This window comes from Paroedura picta, chromosome 2 (genome assembly GCF_049243985.1).
Source record: "Paroedura picta isolate Pp20150507F chromosome 2, Ppicta_v3.0, whole genome shotgun sequence".
Classification (NCBI taxonomy): domain Eukaryota; kingdom Metazoa; phylum Chordata; class Lepidosauria; order Squamata; family Gekkonidae; genus Paroedura; species Paroedura picta.
The window spans coordinates 136,397,696-136,413,672 of record NC_135370.1 but is presented as its reverse complement, the minus strand read 5'-3'; the positions used below and the strand labels follow the sequence as shown (position 1 = coordinate 136,413,672).

The window sequence follows — 15,977 nt, the reverse complement described above, 5'->3', positions numbered from 1 at the left end:
CATTGTAAAATATGTATTCAAGTGTGTCAAATTCTGAATTCAGAATTTCACTGATAACAAGGTCACCTCACCAAAACCAAACCAGGTCCACATTATTTTAAGTGATCTGGTGTCATCTTTTTATCCATGTGTCAGCTCAGACAACCAAACCTTAACAAATCCCAAGCATTGCTGGGTCTGGAGATTATATAGTTCAGCAACTGCTTACCATTTTGCAAGAGTGCTTTGACTTCCTGCAGTAGCCCTCAGCTGATCACACAGCATTGTTCATGTTTATATGCCAACAGAAGAATGTGTTCTCTGGTCTCCAGAATAATTAGTATACAAGTGCTCGTTTGGGCAGTTAAAATTGGTCCCCCATATTGCAGTTCAGCACAATTGTGACTCTCACCATTCACTATTTCTTGGCAGAGGGAATTCATTTATAAATAAAATCGGAAGTATACAATTTGGCATCTCCAGGTCAGGCTGGATTCTGGAGATTTTTGGTGTGTGTGGGGGATCATTTGGGCATGAGATTGGGATCACTGTGGGTAGGCAGGTAGTTATGATTTCCTGCATTGTGCATGGAGTTGGTCTAGATGACCCTGGAGGTCCCTTCCAACTCTATGATTCTATCTGATACTTTAAATATTATTTTTGTAGATTAAGAATAACTAACTTTATCTGAAGTAAAGCTTTTGGTGCTCAGAAGACAGGCTCTTAAATTGAATGTTCAAAGCAGTTATGTGTCATTAACCTTTCTTCTACTAAATTATATGTAAGTAGAATTTTGACTGTTATTGTAATACTTTCTGGAACTAGGATAGCAAAAACAAGCACATACATGTTTTAAGCAGGTTTCCTCTGATATGCAACTAGAATATACATTAGTTAGGCAACTTTTATGCAGTTACTGAGGGAAATTCAAGTATTATAGAGAAGTAAAGGTAGCAGATGAACAAATAACTCATATGCATTTTTGTGGTCTAATATAAAAGAATATACACTTACCTTTTGCTGCCACATACTTAAAGGCATTTTGTCCACTATTTTTTTTAATTCTTCTCTTTTATTTGAAAAGCCTAATTTTGAGGAGACAGTTTAACTTTGTTAGATCTGACAGCTACACTTAATCTGGTATATGATATTCCAAAATGTACAGCCATTTTCCCTCGTACAACATGGATTAATATCCCCATCTATAATTTTTACTTAGATACCTTACGCTTCAACTTTGAAGGGGTTTTCCCCATTAAATTTTAGTAGCAAGAGAATAGTGTAGAAGGTGATGAGAAAAAGAAAATACTCAAAGTAGATAGCATTTTCCAAATATGCAAGATGATTTTGCACGAAATGAAATTACTAGTCAATCCTGTTTGAAATAAAAGTTAAGCCAATGCATTTGTAAATGCTCCCAGAGAGAATGTTCTTCATTCCAAAACAGCTGGTGTCTCTTTCATCCCACTCTTCCTCAGAGAAGCTCAGGGTGTACAAGATTGTCTTCTTGGTGACCACTGCTCAACTATTTTCTAGGTCAGAGGTCCTCAATCTTTTTGAGGCTGTGGGCACAATTTTAATTCTGACATGGCATAGTGAGCATAGAAGTATAATAGCTGCCACCAAATGGCTGCCACAGAAAGCAGAACAAACCTCAAAATGATTGTCACAGTTTAACATCAGTAACCCACCCAGTGTAGATCCTTGTGCTATGGAGGCAGCTGCTGTCAAAACAACAGTTTTAACCTGTACACCAATCAGATTTCCAATAGTCAGCTAGAAGCCTTCCTGGGCAAAAGCTTGCCTGGTACCACCTACTTCCTAAAAACACTTGGTGGGCACAAGAAAAGTTACAGTTTGTACCTGCACAGTTGATAGAATGAGTATCTTTTCTGCGAAGCTGATTTTGTACATTCATTTTTTGCTCATTAGGTATGGCAATACCCATAAACATCTGTAGTAGCATCAGATGTGGCCTAAAAATCTCTCTTCTGGCCTTTGTGAAGCGTTAACTCCTTGCCCTAAGTGTCGTTTACAAGTAAGGGTTGGAGTGTTTACACACTGCCTGCTGTGATGGACCTTTAAGGCAGATGGGGGACTGTAACATATGCCCTGCCCGTGTGGAATTTTAGATTGTTTCAGGGGATCTGCCAGGAGCAATTGCTACTGTTGGTTGGTGTCCAAGAGACTGACCAATTGCAAGATTGCTTTAGTACTAGTTGTTGCTTGCCACTTTTGAAAAAGGGATCATATGTAGTTCCCTGCACATCACTGTTTTTGAAATGTATAAGTAGGCAACCAGGAAAAGATGGATTTTATGTGGTCCCGTATTCACACCATGTAATCATGGAAAGTATAAAGCTATGTCAATGTTAGTGTCAATGTTGATTCTCAACCAGGATGTATTTGTGTCTTTATGATCTATACATTAAGTAAATTTCTTTAAGGAGTCCTGTCTTCCAGCGTATTTGTACCAACAAAAAACCCTTGTTTTGATTTTACAGCAGTGTTACATCTAATATATATTTTGTGACAGTTATACTAAAATATTTGTACCATTTGTTTGATTTTAATTTTAATTTAATTGTATGTCTTTAAATAGGGATCTATCAGAACTACAGCAAAAAATATGTTTATTGTTTCCAGGCAATTCCAGAAAATACATCTAGTTTGCTATTGAAAGATCATCTTTTCCAGCATGAATCTATAGCAAGTAATGATCTTTACAAAGGTTCATGTATAAGACCCTCAGCATTTGAAGATTTGAATTCAAGAACATCCTACTTCCACAGCCAGCCAAACCAGGTAATGAATCTTCAATTTGAAACGCAGATTTATTTTTACTGTGTGTTCCAGAGTAAGAAAACTATTTAATAGAAATTTTATTTCTTGTTTCAATGTGTTTAATTTCATTCAACTTCTTACCTTGTATGACCTTGCTTCCCAATGCCCCATTGCCTTTCCATCTACTCCAACATTGAGATTTCTCTTGTGAATAAGTTCCGCATGAATTTGCCCTTGCTTAATTTCTGATGCTGGCTTGCACCTAATTTAATTTCTCCTACTTTTCGTTTTGTTACCTTTTCCTAGAAGATTTTCACATTGCCATTCTACACCGGATGTTATTTTTTTGTTAGCTTCATTTTGAGTAAAGTGAAACAGAGGCAGGGGCTTCATACAGCAAATTTCCCTCCATTAATGAGCCATTAAAACAGTACCATTTTCCCCCATCCTTTTTCGCCACACAATCTTCCTTGGAGGGCTTTTTTTAACGTTCTAAATTGAGCACTGTAGTGCTAAACTAATATCGCACCTCAGTGCTATAGCAGCACATTGAGATTCCTTGTCTCCATTGACTTTATAAAATTACCAGTATTAAACAACCCAGAACCTCTGACTCTGTGTCCAACCTATTCCTTTCCTGGGTTAGACATTGTATGAGCTTTTACCAGTCAAACAGTCCTTCACTTCATAGGAGTTATGCTCAGCTTTCCTCCTGAGAAGTTAGAATGTTTATAAACATACCAAGACCTCACAGCAGCTCTGCCAACAGCTTTTCAATCAGTATTTGACAATCAAGTAGTATTTTATGGGAACTTCATAAATGTGTTTGTGGTGCTTAACACAACATGAAAAAATCTTACTCTCACATCAAACTTGGGAATAGCTTTCTCATACTATCTGAGCTTTGGACCTGGCAGATGTTATGTATTCAGAAGCAGTGTGAGAAACTCCTCTGAGTTCTTTGGCATGAGCAGTGGACTTGTGGGAGCAAAGGGCTCACTGATAACCACAAATTATGTTTGGCCAGTAAGCCAAGCCAAAACCTGTGGACTTTTGATTCTATAACACAGGATTTTACGGGAAGCAACATTGAACAGTGCTTGTGCCCAAAAGCTGCTAAAATATAAATGAAAGTAAATGCAAATCTCTGTGTTATGCGTATATATAATTGGTAAATTGGATTTTGCATGTTTCAGGAACTAAAATGCAGGCAGGCATTTAAAGCAATGAGTTTCCCTTCCCTAAAATTCTCTCAAAATATTTTAGAACTTTAAACATACTATAATACTGTCATAAATCTGAAACATCCCTGATGTGCTTTTAACTGCTACACAGTTCTCTTGGTTATCCTGAGATAGCTCACCTGTGATGTACACTGGTGGATAGAGTTAGGTATATAAATCACCCATGTGCTACTGCGCTAGCCTGGATGTCCCAAGCTTGCCAGATCTCATCAGATCTCAGAAAGTGAGCAGAGTCAGCTCTGGTTATTGGTTGGATAAGAGATCGTGAAGGAAGTCTAGGGTTGTTATTCAGTGGCAAGCAATGGCAAATCACCTCTGTTATTCTCTTGCCTTGAAAACTACCATGTCTGCTACCATTGTCAAATGTACACCCACCACAAAACAGGACAGCAGACTTTGTTTGGCTTTTGCCAGCTCAAGTGTTCACTCATAAGCGGAAAGGCAGATATAACACACCCCAGGTTTAATTATGTTGTATCTCCCTTTCCCAGCATTTTTCTTTCTGTGTTGAGAAGCTTGAGTTACACCAAATTACACCAAAATTCAGAGCATTTAATTACAAAAGCTTTAGGTTTATATAGCTGTTTAATTGACATGTAAGTATATGTAAGTATTTCATAATTTCTCTATTGAACATGCTCCTGCTATTTATATAATTTTGGTAATTGACAAAGGTGACCGATTACAATTTTTATTGCTTAGAGCCAAGTAACTCATGAATCTCAAACATTACAGCAGAAGTTTGCTCTGCCTTATAATGGAGTGTCTTGTTTTTGCCCTTGGCAGCGATGGGAAAGGATTGTTTGCTTTTTAATCTTTGCTCATAAACTAAAAGTTTATAGCAAACTTATTTTCATTAGTAGTGAAAGATGTTTCTGTCATCATAAGCTAATGCTTTAGACGGCTATGGAAAAGTTAGTTCTGCTTTGGTTTTGTGGATTTGCTTTTAGTTGCCAGTGAACTGAGCACCTTCTTTGGTAATTGGCTATGAATTCCATCCCATGAAGTTTAATACAAATGAATTTGTTCGTCAGGTACTTCAGTAATCATATTGCTCCTTCATAAAATGTTTTGAAATAATTCGGCCCTGGATTTAAAGATATCTTTTGTTTCTGCACTTTTTCAAAATGTTCTTTGTTTTTATATTTAGAACATATATGTGCCGTCTCTTCAGAGCTGTGCTTGAGGTGGCTCGCAAAGTTGAAACATGATAAAAATCATAAAATTACATTTAATCATGAAAACTAACAAACCATGCAAAACCCTGGGCGGTACATAAAATAGCATAAAACATTCAGCCTATAACAATAATCACACAACATTTCTAAAGCTGGAAGCCGAGTTAAAAGTAGAAATTAAAAGAGATGTTGGAAAATAAGGAAGAATATTCTGCAGGTGAGCAGCCAACACAGCAGAAGCACTATCCTATTGTCATTGTCACCTTTGCAGGTGGGAGCATAGAGAGCAGAGGTTAGGGACACAGGGAAATGAAATAGGTCCATCCATCAGCTGCAAGATATACATAGCTGTGAGCTATTTAACCTGTCCGTTCATTCCCCCCCCCCTTCCTTGTCAGGGGAAACAAAAACAGAATGGTGAAATGGCTCACACCCATTTCATCCTAAAACAGTGGGGCAGGTTCACCCATCAGCTGTTACATTTAAATGGCTGCAAGCCATTAAACATATCAATTTCACTTCCTTCCCCCCCCCCACACACACACACATTGAAGCGAGGGAAAGTGAAATGCACATGTTTAATGGCTGCCAGCTGTTTAATCCTTCACAAGCTTGCTGTGGCTGGAAGAAAGGAGGATCTTAACTGGCCAGTTCAATTCAGGGAAATTCCTAGTTGGTTCAGTGTTCAGTTTAGGGATGAGCGGTTAGGATTCGGAAACGTCTGAATCGGGGCCGATTCAGATGTTTCCAAATCAAAAACGGTCTGAATCAGACCGTCACTACTTTTAAAATGGCCGAATTGAAGAGATTCGATTGAATCAATTTGGCCGAATCGCCAAGCTGTTGGCAGCCTCGTGGCAGTCAGGGCAGATGCACAGTATATAGGACAGGAAAAAGAGGCAAGATCCACTGTGTATAAATATCAGCAATAGTATTCAGAAGGTCATTGGGTATAATGAATTCATACAAACCGAAGACAATTCAATAACAAAATACAAATATGCATAAAGGTTCATATAATTTTTCGAAAAAAGGAATGGGAAACCATATGTCCTGAAATCCTCAGTAAACAAAGTACTATTGTATAAAATGAGTACATAAAAGTAGAAGAGAAACAATCATAAGTGTTATGAAAAGAAGCAGAGAAACTATAGAATGGGTTAAAGCATAGGCAAGTCAATAAGTTGTCTTGAGAGTAAATGTTATATATATATATATATATATATATATATATATATATATATATATATATATATATATATATAAATTAAACTTTAATGTTATTATGAGCCTATATAAACATTTTAAAAGAGAATTCAAATGAAACTATGAGGGAACTTTTATCTGAAGAAGAAAAATGTTTTTAAAGTTAAAACGTTTGTCTGAAGTTTATATTTATAAACATATTCTGTTATTAGTAATATAACTTACAGTACCAGTGTCTAAAGAAAAGACTGTTTTTATGTAGACATTTATGGCAGTAGAAGAACAAGAAGAGTTGGTTCTTATATGCCACTTTTCTCTACCAGAAGGAGTCTCAAAGTGGCTTATCATCACCTTCCCTTTCCTCTCCCCACAACAGGCACCCTGTGAGGTAGGTGAGGATAAGAAAGCCCTGATATTACTGCTCAGTCAGAACAGTTTTATCAGTGCTGTGGCAAGCCCAAGACCAGCTGGCTGCATGTGGGAGAGTGGAGAATCAAACCCAGCTTGCCAGATAAGAAGTCCGTGCTCCTAACCATTACACCAAGCTGGCTCCATGCAACTGGTTGCTTATCTTAAGGAAATGGGCTGTTTGAGAAAGGAGTTCGGCAAGGCTATATACTGTCACCTTGCCTATTCAATTTGGATGCTCAAAAAGGCTGAGTCACAAATTGGGATTAAGATTAAGATTGCAGGGAGAAATATCAACAACCTCAGTTATCCAGATGATAATCACTCTAATGGCAGAAAGCGAAGAGGAACTAAAGAGCCTCTTGTTGCTGGTAAAGGAGGAGAGTGCAAAAGTTGGCTTGAAACTCAAAATCAAGAAAACTAAGATCATGGCATCCAGCCCTCTCAATTCCTGGCAGATAGATGGGGAAGAAATGGAGGTAGTGACAGATTTTATTTTCCTGGGCTCCAAGATCACTGCAGATGGGAACTGCAGCAAACAAATTAAAAGACGCTTGCTCCTTGGGAGGAAAGCTATGGCAAATCTAGGCAGCATCCTAAAAAGCAGAGACAACACCCTGCTAACAAAAGTGCGTCTAGTCAAGGCTATGGTATTCCCAGTTGCAATGTATGGCTGCGAAAGTTGGACCATAAGGAAGGCTGAGCGTCAAAGAATTGAGGCTTTTGAACTCTGGTGCTGGAGCAGACTCTTGTGAGTCCCTTGGACTGCAAGGCGAACAAACTGATCAGTCCTAGAGGAGATCAGCCCTGACTGCTCTTTAGAAGGCCAGATCCTGAAGATAAAACTCTTTGGCCACCTTATGAGACAGGACTCCCTGGAGAAGAGCCTAATGCTGAGAGCGACTGAGGGCAAAAGAAGAAGGGGATGACAGAGAATGAGGTGGCTGAATGCACTCACTGAAGCAGTGGGTGCGAACTTAAATGGACTCCGGGGAATGGTAGAGGACAGGAAGGTCCATGGGGTCGCGATGGGTCGGACATGATTTCTCAACTAACAACAACAATTCTTGGGACAGTGTAGGCAGTCAGTGAAGAGCATCCAACACTTACTAGGATTAATAACTTCAACCACAGCAGTCATTCCTGCTGGCTCTAGATGGCTCCCCAGAGTCACTGGATCCGAACCCAAGGGGCTGTACACGTTAAGATTTTGGTACTTCATAAGGTAAAGGTATCCCCTGTGCAAGCACCGGATCATGTCTGACCCTTGGGATGACGCCCTCTAGCATTTATCCCTTACTTTCTTACCAAAATGGTTCATAGCAAGACAGTACTCATACAGACAGACAACTTGGCCACAATGTACTATTTCAACAAATGGGGGCACAGGTTTGAGGGCCCTCTGTTCAGAAACCTTAAGCATGGGCACCAAACTGACAGTCATACATTTTGCAGGATCCTCAATACCATGGCACAAACTCTGAGCAGAGTGTATGGCACAAACTACAATGGGCCATTAATCCTATTAACCTCAAGAGAAATTTTCAACAAGTGGGGGTATCCGCGTGTAAACCTATTTGCTAAAGGGGAATTAACAAAGGCTCCAATTTTTTTGCTCCCTGGCATGGAGGGGTCCAGATTCAGTAGGAGACGATTTAGTTCCAGTAGTCAGGAATGTTGTTCTATGCCTTTCTTCCATTCTCAGTTCTCAGCAGAGTGATAGGGGAAATGAAAAGCAAGAGGACCAAGGACATTCTTATGGCCATGCCAGATTTGGTTACAGCAACACCAGACCTTTTGCTCCAAGTGTACATTTGGCATTGCAATTTGGCTTAGCTACACCACTCAGCCTGGAAAATCAACCCTAGAGGGTGTTTTTTCTAGAGAGGTTCCTCATGTCCTCTGCCAGAGTAGGAAAGCTTATACATGTTATTTTTATGAATGTAAATCGAGTAGGTTTGAGACTTGGGTTGAGATAAACAGCAGTATCCTTCCACCTGTGAACTGGGAAAAATATTTGAATATTTGTTAATTTGGATGCATTCTGGGTTAGCAGACTCCTCTGTCAGAATGCATTTGGCAGCATTAGCTGCATTCAATAATAAATTTTCTTGGTACTTGTGTTTCCTCCAACCCCTCAGGTGGTCCCACAATGGTCCTTATTGTTTCATCCTGCTCATTTAATGAAGAATCACCATTAGCATTGGTTGTACTAGCTCTGTTAACTAAGAAAGTAGCATTTTTGGTGGTGATAACATTGGCCAGGAGAATTAGTGAACTGGCCACCCTATGAGTGGACCTTCCTTTTTAAAAGGTGTTTGATAATAGATTGCATACCAGTGTGGAGTTCCTACCCAAGGTAATGTCTACATTTCATTTATCCTAAGAAATGGTTCTTCCAGTGGTTTTCCTGACCCCTTCAGTGAAAGAATTGCTCATGTTAGATGTGCTGTACATTATTATTTAAATAGAACAAAGTCATTTAAAAGGACTTAGGCCTTTTTTATCTGTTATTGGGGCCCAAAGAAGGGGAAAGCAGCATCAGCACAGACAGTATAACAGTGGATGGTATCAGCCATAAGGTTTTGTTATTCAGTAGCCGGTATTGAGTGTCTGGAAAGGTGTCATGCTTATTTGACCTGAGTGATTGAAGCATCTGCAGCATTCCATTGCAAGGTCCCATTGCTGGACATTTATAAAGCTGCGACCAGGTCAAAGGAAAAGACCTTCATTAGACACTTGGTTGGACCAGATATCAAGAAAGGAGGCTGACATGGGGAAAGCAGTTCTGCATGCGCTTTTTCGATGAGAGTCTCACCTCTCCTCCAGGCAAGGGTTATAGCTCACTAATGGTCCCAGTGTGGGGCTGCACTGGAAGACGGAAGATGAAAACATAGTTGCTTACCAGTAACAGTTGTTCATTGACATCTTCTATGCAGACATACACTCCCTCCTTCTTATCCCTCTGTGAACTCGCCAGAAAAGGGGAAAGAAAAATATTTATTAAAATAATAGTAAATAGAAGTTTGCTGTTGTGTATTGTGAAACGAGAGCTTCCAATGGCATGGGGGAACTGAGGGAAATGGGTGCTCCTACTCATAATGCTTAAAGTGCAAAAAGTCATACATGAACTAGCTTGGCGAAGCTAGGATGAAAATGTCTGTGACTGGGCTGTGCAAGGACAGTCCCAATGTATGTCTGCACAGAAGCTGTTGATGAACAACAGCTACTGGTAAGCAACTATGTTATATCAATATATTTCATAGAACTTCTTTGTCACAAACTTTTTCATTCCACCTAATAGAATAATGAAATATTGTTGTTTGTTAGCTTGATCGTAATGAACTACTGAATTATCACCAACTTGTGTAGAGATTTCTCTTGCTCCTTCAAACAAGACCAAGTTTTTCTGTTTCTTCCTTTTCAGGTACCCCTGAAGTCAGTTAGGAACGTCAGTTTTCGGGATGAAGAGGAAATTGTTCGAATAAACCCTCGTGATATTTTAATACGCCGCTATGCAGACTATAGGCACCCTGACATGTGGAAAAATGACTTGGACAGGGAGGATGCAGACTCATCACTGCAGTGCCCTAAAGCAGACCATAAAAAATCAGACTATTTGTACCCATCTGGTGATGGGACTAAGTTGAATTCACTCAAAGACTCCAAGAGTTCTGTGGTACTTAAAACTCAGCCTTCTTCTTTCAAATTAAAAAAATCAAAACGGAGGAAAGAGGATGGTGAGCGTTCCCGCTGCGTATACTGCCAGGAAAGGTTTAATCACGAAGAGAATGGTCGAGGCAAATGTCAGGATGCTCCAGATCCTATTAAGAGATGCATATACCAAGTTAGTTGCATGCTTTGTGCTGAGAGCATGCTCTATCACTGCATGTCGGACTCTGAAGGGGATTTCTCTGACCCTTGTTCATGTGACACGAGCGATGACAAGTTCTGCTTACGATGGCTCGCCCTTGTCGCTTTGTCATTCATTGCACCATGTATGTGCTGCTATCTCCCGCTGAGAGCATGCCACCACTGTGGCGAGGTCTGTGGATGTTGTGGAGGAAAGCATAAAGCTGCAGGATGAATCGGCCTGAAGCTATATTGGGCTGACCAGTCTTTATTTTCAGGATACGTCTAACTCATGGAAACATGTGGCAAGCTGAAGGGATAACCTATCATGGATGAGGGGCCTGTTGTGGAAGAAGCAGCGGAACTTGTTGCAACTTAAGAATGCTGTTAAGAATGCAACTTAAGAATGATCTGATTTTAAATGCATGGTGCAAGATGTGAGGGAGTTCTTGCAAAAGGAACACCTTTTTCTTATGATTGGTAGCTGAAATCAGTATGAACTGCAGTCAGAACTAGAAGGGATCAACTTCTTCAATGTGTACATTTTGTGGTATAGATGATTGTGGTGGAGCTTTTTGAAATAATTGATTTGACAGAAAGTTCAACTAAACCTGCACTAGTGAAAGCTGATTTAAAACTAAGGAAAGTTAATATGGTGACTGCAAGAAACTAAAATTGATTTTAAGTGCAACTAAATTGCTTATAAATAGTTTTTGAAGCAACTTTATGTACAAATAACAAATGTTTATATTTAACTAAATATATGGTACGAATTATTAAACCCTTTTTTCCCCTTTCCAATTGCAAAGCAGTTATGGGCTGTATTTCCAGTCACATTCCGTGATAGTATTCCTCATCTTTAACTACTCACGTTAGTAGCATTTCTATTCAACATAGACAAATCAGTATTTTCAATCTCGTTTCCCCTTCAACTACATTTTTGTATCGAGTTCCCTCTATACATTCTGGTAATCAGGAAACCTTTAAAATAATATAGTCTTGAGTGACCAATGTTTTGTTAAGCACAGGTATAACTGTCTAATGCTGTTATGAGAACATAACATTTTATTTTTATAAATATATATATATATATATATGCTTCTGAAATAGCAAAAGGATTCCCCCCCCCCAGCAAATTTTTTTCTAGGGTTCTTCCCCAAATCATTGTCGGTGACAAATATTTTGGGAAGGAAAAAAATATCACATGGTAATTGTCATAAAGATCATATTCACCATTCTGTTAAACTTGCTGTCAGTTTTTTCATCAAACTGCAATGGGAGCAAAAGTATTTCCATTAATTTTAGTCTTGTTAGGTTTTGCCTAGCAAAAACTATTCCACAGGAAAAATTGTAGCACAGGAAGGGAAAATTGAGTACATACTGTGTAACTGAAAGGGGTTTCACTTTGTTACTAAATCACTGTAGCATATTTTAATAATGTATGTTTAACTTAACAGTTGGCTGTGTTTTGCCATCTTGGGGAATTCGTAAATGTCATCTATTACATGGTATAGCATAGTTGAACACAAAAGTTTTTAATTAATAAAACTTTAAAGCAGTGAAGCAGTCTTTCATTCTAGAAGGCAAATGCGGGAGGGGATTAGAAAATGTCCTTAATATGCTTTTGTTATTAAAACTATTATATAGTTAATCTCACACTACCTTTTTATTTCTATGCATTTTTAGCAAAGTTATATATGTATTGTTTTTTTTCTGAATGCATTATGGCTCATAGAGTTTCACCTGTACTTCCTTTTCTCAAGCCCAGATCAAACACTAAACAGCTGTATATAACACTATCTGTAAAATACTTTTTAAAAGAAAAGCATTTATATTTATATGACAGCTTGAACTGACAAAATTGTGTACATAGATCATCATGAAGTATTATTTCACATTGAAAAGAAGACAAATATATTGATAACTATAGAAGTTGAGAGCTTCTTTCTAGTTTTGTACTTAAAAAAAACCTGAATGGATAATAACCTAAGTCAGCAATTATGATACTTGCAGTAGCAGTCTTCAGCAGTTTCTTTTTGCCGTTTATATGTTTGAAAGCTGCTACTAGTTGATTTTCATGCTTCATAGATTCAGCTAAACTTGGTTACCTAGACAGACTGTTAACTTTTTTAAAAAATAGAGGAAAATAACCTGCATTTTTGGTGGCTTAAGAACTGTATCTTGTCAATAATAGTTATTAAAATGTTTTATTCTTAATTCAAAATAAGTATGGTATAAACAACCCCAGAAAAGAACTTGCTGGCTGTACAGAAAAGTCCTGTAGAATTGTATTAAGTGTGTATGTATGTACCAGTGTGTGTGCGCGTGCATGCGTGTGAGTGTGTGCTTTGGGAAGAGGCAAGTCTAACAGTTTCCTACAAGCACTAACCAGTATAGTGCTACTTATGGGTTCTATAGTGTATTTCATATGAAATTGTATACACGTCAATATTTTACTGACTATGTGCATTAATATTTTCAGTCTGTATTTTAACCCTTTTGTTGCTAAATTCTATTCTTTATTAAGGAAAAATGTTATTCCTGATTTGTTAAAACAAAACAAAAGATACAAATTACCTTTTTTTAAAAATGCATTGGTTTAGTATCTAGTCACATGAGTTGTGTGATATAGACCGAGATTGCTGGTTTAAAGTTCTTAAATAAGGGCCAAACTGAATGAGACTTCATCCTGGAATCTATCATGGGGACGTAGTATCATTTTAAAGTTTGGGTTTTAACTTTTCAGATCACAGCATGGGCCCAGTCTACAAACACACACACACACACAGTGTTCCTGTTAAAAATCAAGCTGTAAAAAAGTACCACTTTCCTATGGATGTGCTGTCATCCTTGTGTGGGAAAATCACGCATCTGATAAAATACGTTCTATTGGATAAAGCTCTCGGTTCAGCCAGTATTTGAATTTCTTTATAGAAATCCCAGAGGTTGAGCCTAGGACTTTCAGCGTACAAAATGTGAGCTCTACCATCAACCTGTTGTCTCTCATCCCTGGAGCCAACTATTGGATCTTCATTTCTCACTTCATTGATTCTTATTCCTGACATTGGGCAGAATTGTGTACTTAATCTCATTGATTTCATTGAGGATTCATGTGTTTGTCTCTAAATGGGACTGTAGTGTTTGTGCATATTTTGTCTTTCATCCTCTCTTTTAGAAAGGAAAGAAGGAAGTTCAACAGACCAAGAGTTACTTCTAGGCATGTAAATTCAGATTCCTTTCAGGGGATATAGTAATGGGAGGCATGAAGATAAATAGAGGATGTTCTCTTCCCAGACTGGTCAAAGCGGCTATTCTGGGGGGGGGGGGGAGTGCTTGATGTGAGGTGAAACAGCTAAAACACTTGGGTACCACCTACTGGACAAAAATGATTTAGAAATAATTACTTCTATCATGTAGCTTAAGAATTAATTGCATTTTAAAATGTATGTTGGTATGATCTGTAGCCAACAAGTTTCATTCTGGTATTAGATTTAAAAATTTTCAGAATAGGAGTGGGATAGAAATCCTTTGACATTTACAGTTGCTTTGCCCATTTACAAGTGTTCTGTCCGTATACCACTAAACTGAAAGTAGTTGTGTTGTAATGGAAGTGCAAGACCATAACATGAGAAGTATTTACAATCTGGCTGAAATATGAACACTTCAGTCTAAAAACAATATAATTAGAAGTTGTCTTTCTGATCTACTTCGCCCTTTAAAAATAAATTATAAAAAGTGGCCATTCTTGAAGTGACAAAAAATAAATATGTGGCTATTTAATGCAGAAATACCTAGAATAGTAGTTGTCAAACTCTGTGGTGGGATTTTTTAGGTATGGCAAGCACCGTGGCATATGCATCAGAACTTAAAAAGAAGGATGGGGTTCTGAGGCGTATTGAGCTTTCCTCCCCACCTTCCATGGCCTGAGTGGACTAAATGTCCTTCCGTGATCTGCACCCTCACTGCCTCGTCACAGCAAAATGATTTGGGAAGAAAGGGTTTCAGACACAGCTGCTGTTTTGTCCTCAAGTTGGTTCCTTGTGCATGGATTTTTTTAAAGTTCAGAAAGATCCTGTTCTGTTTCTAAGTGCACCTTTGGCTTTGTATCACAACACTGTATTTGGATTTTTGTGGGATCTGGGAAAATACAGTCATTTGAAAAGTTTGAGAAACACTGTTCTAGAGCACAGAGTTTGTGTTCTCCTGTTCCATTAGCCAAGTTAAGCTATTACAAAATGCACATGACATGTTTTGCACAGTGGAATGTGACATTCCAGTTTTTCTTCCTGCAGTCTCTTCCTTGGGTAATATTTCCTTGTGTATAGTGGAGTAAACTCTTAAACTCCTATGTAAATAATGCACAGTTGTTTGCATTACACTTTCAGTCTCCCATGATAATATAAAACTCTATATGGAATATCCCAGTGGCTCATATGCTGTTCTGGGAGTAGAATAAACAAAGAAGGGTTAACTAGTCCAATTGTACTATTACAATCAGCAGCCTCATGGTTAAGACTTCCATATGCTTTTTGGTGCACTGCATTCAATGGCATTTTTCTTTTCCTGAAAGCTTCTTAATTGCAATAGTTGTGGTTAGCTTTGATAACTCAAAAACACATAGAAAAATTTTGTATTGGGCGCTACAGTATAACCTGTACATAGAGGGTTTTTTTTCCTCTTTTGTTTGTGAACACTGCCTCTTTTTGCTTTGTGCCATTTGCTTTCTGCCCTATTGACCTCAAGAAGTGCCTCACTTGTATATTATTTCCATTAAAATCTAAAATGCTATATCTTTCTACTAAATGACGTAGATTTTAGTTTTAATTCCATGACATAGATGTATTTCTTTTATGTATAAGAATATAGCTGGTTACCTTGAGTACATAATGTAAATATGCATACAAGTTTAACTGTTATCATACCCTTGTAAGTTGTCATACTGGATACTATCATAAACAGTTTTAAGTTTCAGTGTTTTCCTGCAATTACCTGATTAAAACTTATCATGAAATTAAAACATACCATGTCATGATTTCCTACCTTCCCCCCCCCCCCGCTTTATTGTGAATGTTAAGAATAAGATGAGGAAGCTGTTCAGTCGTATCAGCAATGCATAGAATTATTTATTTAAAATGTTTAATTGGTTACATCAGAAGTACAATATTTTTATGTATGTAGGTAACAGAACGATAATTAAATCAATTAAAGCAACAAGCTACCAAGCAAGAGAAATATGGAAGGGAACCAACTTCAAAGTTTAGTTCTATCAATACTCAGGTCACCTCCAAAATTTATCTGGAATAAAATTGTTTTGACTTGGGCTGCT

At 38.0% G+C, this 15,977-nt stretch overlaps 1 protein-coding gene across 1 annotated transcript in view; it reads left to right on the top strand.

The window, feature by feature from the left end:
* Positions 1-15,668, top strand: part of SPRED1 (sprouty related EVH1 domain containing 1) — an 83,730-nt gene extending 68,062 nt beyond the window's left edge. The window contains exons 5-6 of the mRNA XM_077322961.1: positions 2,626-2,784; positions 10,227-15,668. Of these exons, the coding sequence (XP_077179076.1) occupies positions 2,626-2,784; positions 10,227-10,886 (819 nt within the window). The 3' untranslated portion in view covers positions 10,887-15,668. The remainder of the gene's footprint in view (positions 1-2,625; positions 2,785-10,226) is intronic.
* The last annotated feature ends 309 nt before the right edge of the window (positions 15,669-15,977 follow it).